The sequence below is a fragment of the Ranitomeya variabilis genome, chromosome 5 (genome assembly GCF_051348905.1).
Source record: "Ranitomeya variabilis isolate aRanVar5 chromosome 5, aRanVar5.hap1, whole genome shotgun sequence".
Classification (NCBI taxonomy): domain Eukaryota; kingdom Metazoa; phylum Chordata; class Amphibia; order Anura; family Dendrobatidae; genus Ranitomeya; species Ranitomeya variabilis.
Window position 1 is genome coordinate 302,527,516 of NC_135236.1, and position 9,543 is coordinate 302,537,058.

Here is a 9,543-nt window from a genome sequence, read left to right on the forward strand (position 1 = left end):
CCAGGCCTCGACCAATCAGCGACGGGCACAGCATGGCGACGATGATGTCATAATGGAAATCCCGCGTCTCTGATTGGTCGAGGCCGCCAGGCCTCGACCAATCAGCGACGGGCACAGTATCGATGTAGATGTCATAATGGTTGCCATGGCGACGATGATGTCATAAAGGTTGCCTCGACCAATCAGCGACGGGCACAGTCTGCCGCGAATTCTGGAATCATCATTGTCCATATACTACGGGGACATGCATATTCTAGAATACCCGATGCGTTAGAATCGGGCCACAGTCTAGTATACACTCACTGGCCACTTTATTAGGTACACCTGTCCAACTTCTTGTTAACACTTAATTTCTAATCAGCCAATCACATGGCGGCAACTCAGTGCATTTAGGCATGTAGACATGGTCAAGACAATCTCCTGCAGTTCAAACCGAGCATCAGTATGGGGAAGAAAGGTGATTTGAGTGCCACCAGTTTTTTCAGGAGGAATGGGCTCAAATTCCGACCAACTATTGTGAGAAACTTGTGGAAGGTAATCCCAAACGTTTGACCCAAGTCATTCAGTTTAAGGGCAATGGTACCAAATGCTAATGAAATGTATGTAAACATGTAATCCTAATTGACCTAAAAAGTGGAAAGGTTTATTCTGATTTTGTGTCAGATATTGAGAAAAACATGCATATGTGTCTTTTTATATAGTGGATGTAAACTTCTAGTTTCAACTATACACACACATATATATATATATATACACACTCACCGGCCACTTTATTAGGTACACCTGTCCAACTTCTTGTTAACACTTAATTTCTAATCAGCCAATCACATGGCGGCAACTCAGTGCATTTAGGCATGTAGACATGGTCAAGACAATCTCCTGCAGTTCAAACCGAGCATCAGTATGGGGAAGAAAGGTGATTTGAGTGCCTTTGAACGTGGCATGGTTGTTGGTGCCAGAAGGGCTGGTCTGAGTATTTCAGAAACTGCTGATCTACTGGGATTTTCACGCACAACCATCTCTAGGGTTTACAGAGAATGGTCCGAAAAAGAAAAAAAATCCAGTGAGCGGCAGTTCTGTGGGCGGAAATGCCTTGGTGATGCCAGAGGTCAGAGGAGAATGGGCAGACTGGTTCGAGCTGATAGAAAGGCAACAGTGACTCAAATCGCCACCCGTTACAACCAAGGTAGGCCTAAGAGCATCTCTGAACGCACAGTGCGTCGAACTTTGAGGCAGATGGGCTACAGCAGCAGAAGACCACACCGGGTACCACTCCTTTCAGCTAAGAACAGGAAACGGAGGCTACAATTTGTACAAGCTCATCGAAATTGGACAGTAGAAGATTGGAAAAACGTTGCTTGGTCTGATGAGTCTCGATTTCTGCTGCGACATTCGGATGGTAGGGTCAGAATTTGGCGTAAACAACATGAAAGCATGGATCCATCCTGCCTTGTATGGAGCATCTTTGGGATGTGCAGCCGACAAATCTGCGGCAACTGTGTGATGCCATCATGTCAATATGGACCAAAATCTCTGAGGAATGCTTCCAGCACCTTGTTGAATCTATGCCACGAAGAATTGAGGCAGTTCTGAAGGCAAAAGGGGGTCCAACCCGTTACTAGCATGGTGTACCTAATAAAGTGGCCGGTGAGTGTATATATATATATATATATATATATATATATATATATATATATATATATATATATATATATATATATATATATATATGATATACACACACACATACAGTGTGTTCGTAAAGTCATGGGGCACTTTTCACCAGTCACAGGATCTATTTATAGTTTACATTTTGGTGCCCTTTCTCTGGCCCAATCATATCAGACCTGTTCATGAGGAGAGAAAACCAGAACCAATCAAACAACACAAACTCATTTAAGCTGTTGCTGAGCCCCCAGTCAGATTAACCCCTGATAAACTGAACTCTGCTTAATACACTGCCAGGTCTGTGACATCGTGCAACCACAAGCTTATGCCAGCTGTGTGGTTTTCCATGCCAGTCAAGATGTGGACGGTACAGAAGAAAGTTCAGTGTGTTCTGTGGCTCGCTAAATTCGAATCTGTGACCAAAAAGCTACATGAATATCGGCGCGTTTACAACGAAGCGCCACCACATAGGAATAGGGATAAGCAGTTGAAGGAAACCGGCAGTTTGGTGGAGAAACCCTGTGATAGGCCATTTTTTTTCACGGAGTGGTCTGCGACAGCAAACATGTATCTTGACATGTTGGAATTATATGTAGTGTCACAATTTCCAGAAGGTTTCATCTTCAACAGGACGGCGCTCCTCCACACTATGCCACCATTGTTTATGAGTTTCCCCCAGCGGTGGATAGGCAGGGGTTCTGTCAAGCCATGGCCACCATGATCTCCGGATCTGAGGCCCTTAGACTTTTACTTTTGGGGTTATGTGAAGCAACATGTGTATATTGAACGCATCAACGACATTAATCACTTAAAACAGAGAATCACAGACGTTATTCACTCTGTTACACCAGACGTCCTTACCCGTGTGGAAAGAACTTCACTATCGTTTGGATGTGTGTAGGGCAACAAATGGAGCCCACATCAAGCTGCACTGAATAGGTATTAAACAGGGAGAGTTTCTTTTATTTGGAGCAGATTTCACATTTCTATCGTTTTTTGATGCTTTCCAGTGACTGGTCAAAAGTGCCCCATGACTTTATAGATACACTGTATTATATGTTCAAAGTGGTGTCCATTGGATATAAGTGAGAATAACGTCTAGTTTTGTGGGGTCGATCTACTGGAACCCCCACAGATTGCCAATACGCACAATAGACAATCACAGCATAAAAAATTATTTCAAGCAGCATTTTAATATTAAGAATTGTAAAAATTATTATTATCTATTTATATAATCGTCTAAAGGGTCACTTCCGTCTGTCTGTCACGGAAATCCCGCGTCGCTGATTGGTCGTGGCCAGCCGCGACCAATCAGCGACGGGCACAGTTCGGCCGCGAATTCGCCCTTCCCTATTCCCCTCCAGTCAGTGCCCCCTCCCTACTGCCGTCCAGTCAGTGCCCCCATAGCGGTTTAGCAGTCTGTTAAATGGACTGCAGTACACAGCGGCATAATGCGATGTAACGCAGTCCGTTAACGCTGCTATTAACCCGGTGTGACCAACTTTTTACTATTGATGCTGTATAGGCAGCATCAATAGTAAAAAGATCTAATGTTAAAAATAATAAAAAAAAAAAAAAAAATCATTATATTCTCACCTTCCGGCGCCTTTGCCGCTCCTTGCGACGCTCCGGTCACAAGAATGCATTGCGGCAATGACCGCAGTCTCACGAAACCGCTACATCATCACGTGGTATTGCTGTAATGCATTCTTGGGACCGGAGCGTCGCAAGGAGCATCGCTACACGCCTGGGCTGGATCCAGGGGCCGCCGGAAGGGGAGTATATAACTTTTTAATTTAAATTCTTTTTTTTTTTTTTTTTTAACAGGGATATGGTGCCCACATTGCTATATACTACGTGGGCTGTTATATACTGCGTGGCCTGTGCTATATACTACGTGGCTGTCTTATATACTATGTGGGCTGTGTTATATACTGCATAGGCTGTTATATACTGTGTGTCCTGTGTTATATACTACGTCTCTGTGCTATATACTACGTGGCTGGGCAATATACGTGGGCTGTGTTACATACTATGTGGGCTGTGTTATATACTGCGTGGGCTGTGCTATATACTACTATACATATTCTAGAATACTCGATGCGTTAGAATCGGGCCACCATCTAGTTTATTTATATAGTACTATTAATTCCATATTGCTGTACGAGAAAGGGGTTAAGTACAGAGTTATAGATATAGTTTACAGTAAACAAATTTGTAATGACAGACTGGTACAGAGGGGAGAGGACCCTGTCCTTGCGACCTTACATTACAATATCATTTCACTGTATCCTGAGCAATAAGTAAAGGTAACACTTGCTCATTCTGGAATTTTTTCTATTGCAGGCTGGTTGTATCAATGAAGAAGGAAAGCAATATCACCGTCACTGTGGATAATGACTTGTCATTCCTTATTGTTCTGCATCGTGTGTGGAAGGATCACCCTGTCAACGTTGACTTCCTTGGTTTATACTTTCCTTCTAGTGAGACATTCTCCGATACAGCACATGGACTGATAGGTAGTACATTATTTGGAGTTTTTGATAACTCACCAGTAAAGCTACCAAAATTTTTCATCATTATCTTCTGTTTGGTGATTATAGCTATTGACATATGAGACAATGTTTTAAGAAATTAAAAATTACATGGATGGCTGTAGATTATAAGTAGTTAAAGCTGAATTTTGATGCTTCCATACAGAGTAAGTTTTACATGAAGCAACGTGACATCATAAAATGATTTTTGCCATCTCAGGTTCTGTTTGCAGGCTCATAGATTTCAGGAAACAGTGTATGCAAAATTGTTAAATAGCAGTAATAAAGTAAGGATATCAATACATATAAAGTGTACGCTCTACACCTTTATCTAGGCCAGTTTATGAAGGATCCTGAAATCAGTGTCTATGATCTTCGACCTGGAACCATTCCTGAGAAACCAATCGCTACAATGAATGTTAAAGGAAAGCAGCTGACTGTAACAAGGTTTGTATAAGAACACATAAGCTACACACACTGCACGTCATTTAATCCAAGACTATACATATCTAATCCATGTACATCACACGATTAATCTAGGAGAGCCTCGTCCTCCTTCTCTTCTATTTTTGCTGGGATCATCTATCCTTTGGACTACAGTATAGGGACACTTTGCTTGGTATACAGCAATTCTACACTACATGATCTGATCCAGCTTCATTGATTTGCTTCTCAAGAGTAATGGGCAAACCCGTGGTTGTTCAGGTCCCCTGGGCTCGGCCGAACATCTAAAAAAAAGTCTGCACTTGTTATCAAGAGTAGAAGAGGCCCCACCTCATTTTTTTTTTTTTAAATGTGTTTATAGCACAGGTGCCGGTTGATAAATACTCCCATCAGCAGCGCCTGCTCTCGTTGTTATGAGTGACAGCAGGCATACACTGATGAAAGTAGTACTCTCTCATCAGCTGATGCCTGTGACCGGCAGTAACTTTTTTACCGCCGGTCACAGGTGCTGGCTTAAATTGTCATCTGACAGCATAGGAAGCACAGCGCTCTGACCGACGATAACTAACTTCCAGCCAATCATTCACCTGTGTTTCTCGAGCTGTCACACAGATGACAGTGTGGGAAACAGCCAATGTCCTGGGTGCCAAACCTGAACAAGATGGAATTGCTGGAGACGTCTGCGTTCTGGGTCTGTGCACGGACACTAGGTGTTCGGTACAGACCCGGAACTTCACTGTTCGGATTCGCTCATCTATATTTCTCAATATTCTGTCCTAAATGTTACTGTAATCAAAAAGCCACCATGTGTATACAACTTGAGAGTATAAAACTCTCCCCGGATGCCCCAAGGGCCTCCACTTTACTGGACAACTCCAGAAATATTGTGACGCAAGCAAATGGAGTACAACAGTCCAAAGTATCATTATAATATAATTTATTAATCAGCAAATCAGAACAAACAAACATTCGAGTATATCTGCTGTCAGCAGAAAAATACCAATCAGGAAGGCAGTACAAAAAAGATATGATGGTACATTAGGTGGGATGTGGAAAGGGTAAGTAGCACCCCTAACTGATACACATGGTATAACGTCAATAAAGTATGTCACAGGGAAGTAATGCCATAAAGCACTAACGTATGTGCGTAATCCCCGCCCCAATGAACATACAAAATACAATTGGCGATATTGATTATGTGCACTTACCCATGGTACAGAGGGAACCCAACCACAGACCACCTAAGAGCCCTGGACGCGCGTTTCGCGGTAAGCTTTTTCAGCTTCCCTGCTGAAAAAGCTTACCGCGAAACGCGCGTCCAGGGCTCTTAGGTGGTCTGTGGTTGGGTTCCCTCTGTACCATGGGTAAGTGCACATAATCAATATCGCCAATTGTATTTTGTATGTTCATTGGGGCGGGGATTACGCACATACGTTAGTGCTTTATGGCATTACTTCCCTGTGACATACTTTATTGACGTTATACCATGTGTATCAGTTAGGGGTGCTACTTACCCTTTCCACATCCCACCTAATGTACCATCATATCTTTTTTGTACTGCCTTCCTGATTGGTATTTTTCTGCTGACAGCAGATATACTCGAATGTTTGTTTGTTCTGATTTGCTGATTAATAAATTATATTATAATGATACTTTGGACTGTTGTACTCCATTTGCTTGCGTCAATATTCTGTCCTAGTCTAGACGTTTGGAACATCATAAAAGGGAAACTGACAGTAGATTACTGCTGTGTTTGAGGTGTACGTCGTAAAAATATATTCCAGGAAAAGCTTGTGACGAAAACCTCAAGCGTCGCTATAGGTTCCATTTATCTTCATCTTTTCAACCGCAGATGGGATATTATGAGTTAGTGTCTTTTTTTTAACTGTATAAAAGAAATTAAGAAAACCTGCACTTTCCTATGGTGAAGGCTGCAGCAAAAAAAGAGCTTTTTTTATGCATGGAACCTTAGTGATTAATGCCACTGTATAATATGCAATGGTATAAAAGTCAGGGAATCTTTGTGACTGTAGAGAGGTGATAAACGTTTGCGATGGGACCTTTTAAGTCCTTCTTTAACTCTAGTCCTCAAGTACCCCACAAATGGGTCATAATTTGAGGCTCTTGTATAAAAATTAAAATATATATCTTGGATTACTATTATTTTATGGGCTTGCTAGTATAACTCTAAAGGCCCCGTCACACATAGCGAGATCGCTAGCGAGATCGCTGCTGAGTCACAAGTTTTGTGACGCAACAGCGACCTCAGTAGCGATCTCGCTATGTGTGACACGTACCAGCGATCAGGCCCCTGCTGCGAGATCGCTGGTCGTGTCGGAATGGCCTGGGCCATTTTTTGATCGTTGAGGTCCCGCTGACATCGCTGAATCGGTGTGTGTGACACCGATCCAGCGATGTCTTCACTGGTAACCAGGGTAAACATCGGGTTACTAAGCGCAGGCCCGCGCTTAGTAACCCGATGTTTACCCTGGTTACCAGCGTAAATTTAAAAAAAAACAAACAGTACATACTCACCATCTGATGTCAGTCAGGTCCCTTGCCGTCTGCTTCCCACACTGACTGAGCGCCGCAAAGTGAAAGTGAAAGTACAGCACAGCGGTGACGTCACCGCTGCGCTCTGCTCTCACTGTACGGCCGGATCTCAGTCAGAGCAGGAAGCAGACGGCAAGGGACCTGACGGACATCAGATGGTGAGTATGTACTGTTTGTTTTTTTGGGTAACCAGGGTAAACATCGGGTCACTAAGCGCGGCCCTGCGCTTAGTAACCCGATGTTTACCCTGGTTACCCGGGTGCTGCAGGGGGACTTCGGCATCGTTGAAGACAGTTTCAACGATGCCGAAGTCGTTCCCCTGATCGTTGGTCGCTGGAGAGAGTTGTCTGTGTGACAGCTCCCCAGCGACCACACAGCGACTTACCAACGATCACGGCCAGGTCGTATCGCTGGTCGTGATCGTTGGTAAATCGCTATGTGTGACGGGGCCTTAAAAATAGCAAAGGAATCCTAAACCCATTTGGCACTGTTGGGCGACTGGAGATGAGAAACACTGTTGTCATAGATCTTAAGGTACCTTCACACGAAACGACTTTGTAACGATATCGCTAGCGATCCGTGACGTTGCAGCGTCCTCGCTAGCGATATCGTTTAGTTTGACACGCAGCAGCGATCAGGATCCTGCTGTGATGTCGCTGGTCGCTGAATAAAGTCCAGAACTTTATTTGGTCGTCCGATCGCCGTGTATCGTTGTGTTTGAAAGCAAAAGCAACGATACCAGCGATGTTTTACACTGGTAACCAGGGTAAACATCGGGTTACCAAGCGCAGGGCCGCGCTTAGTAACCCGATGTTTACCCTGGTTACCAGCGTAAAAGTAAAAAAAACAAACAGTACATACTCACCTGCGCGTCCCCCAGCGTCTGCTTCCTGACACTTACTGAGCGCCGGCCCTAAAGTGAAAGTGAAAGCACAGCGGTGACGCCACCGCTGTGCTGTTAGGGCCGGAGCTCAGTCAGTGTCAGGAAGCAGACGCTGGGGGACGCGCAGGTGAGTATGTACTGTTTGTTTTTTTTATTTTTACGCTGGTAACCAGGGTAAACATCGGGTTACTAAGCGCGGCCCTGCGCTTAGCAACCCGATGTTTACCCTGGTTACCCGGGGACCTCGGCATCGTTGGTCGCTGGAGAGCGGTCTGTGTGACAGCTCCCCAGCGATCAAACAGCGACGCTGCAGCGATCGGCATCGTTGTCGCTATCGCTGCAGCGTCGCTTCGTGTGAAGGTACCTTTACTGATAAACTGTTAGAAGGAGTTTGATCTCTGGGACCACCGCCCCCCCACTGATTTTGAGATATCAAGCATGTGACCACTAATCCATTCATTCTAAAAGGAAGTGCCAAAGACCAGCCAAGCACAGCGCTTATCTATTTATGGAGCTCCAATTGGGAATAGATTGAAGGGCTGCATTCTTGACCTCCACTACATTCAAACATGGCCCTTCGGAGCCACAATCTCGGGATGAGTGGGGGTCTCAGCAGCTTGACTCCCAGTGATCGGGAAATTACCCCCTATCCTATGGTTAAAGGATTACTTCCAAACTTGGTAAAGCCTCTTTACCAATATTGGGTTATGCTCACACTGGTTGTCCTATATCACGGTCATAGCCAGGCAAGAAAGTTTTAGAGGCAACTTAAAAAAAAACAATCCTCCTAGACACGAAAAAAATATATAACTGGTGCCGTGGAGTATGATCTGACTACTTTTTTTTATGCAGAGGTGTACAGAAGGAGTTCCACCATAACAGAATTAATGGAACAAGTGTGACCTGCTGGTTTGTGCACAACAGCGGAAAGGGTTTCATCGATGGACACTATAAAGACTACATAGTGCCTCAGCTCTACAGCTTCCTAAAACTCCATTGAAGAATGTTATAAAAAAAAGTGCTAAATTGTGCTAAGAAAAATGCGATTAAATAAAGTTTTTCACTGTGTTGCACTTTTTCTTTTGTGTCAGGAAGCACAGAAAAAAAAATCAAAAGTGGAGTGACAATATGCTATATTACATTGTTATCTCTGTCAGATGGTATCATCACGAAGCATGAGATGGATTGAAAATAAAGGACACGTTATAGGGGATTTGTTGTACTGTTCATGCATGTTTTTTCCTAGTGAAGCACAATAAATCATCATCTTTAAGGCTTTACACAGATGATCTTTGGGTTGGCAAATATGGTTAATAATTTGGCAACTGAAATCCATTTATTTAAACCAAATAGAACATGTAATTTTATTTTTTATTCATTTGTTTAGTTGTCATACCTTGTGAAGTCTTAAAGGGAATGTATCATCTATATTATTTAATTAAAACCAGATACTGAAACATT

At 43.5% G+C, this 9,543-nt stretch overlaps 1 protein-coding gene across 1 annotated transcript in view; it reads left to right on the top strand.

The window, feature by feature from the left end:
- Positions 1 to 9,543, top strand: part of ITIH2 (inter-alpha-trypsin inhibitor heavy chain 2) — an 88,817-nt gene extending 79,274 nt beyond the window's left edge. The window contains exons 19-21 of the mRNA XM_077264496.1: positions 4,015 to 4,187; positions 4,538 to 4,649; positions 8,935 to 9,543. Coding sequence (XP_077120611.1) covers positions 4,015 to 4,187; positions 4,538 to 4,649; positions 8,935 to 9,082 — 433 coding nt within the window. The 3' untranslated portion in view covers positions 9,083 to 9,543. The remainder of the gene's footprint in view (positions 1 to 4,014; positions 4,188 to 4,537; positions 4,650 to 8,934) is intronic.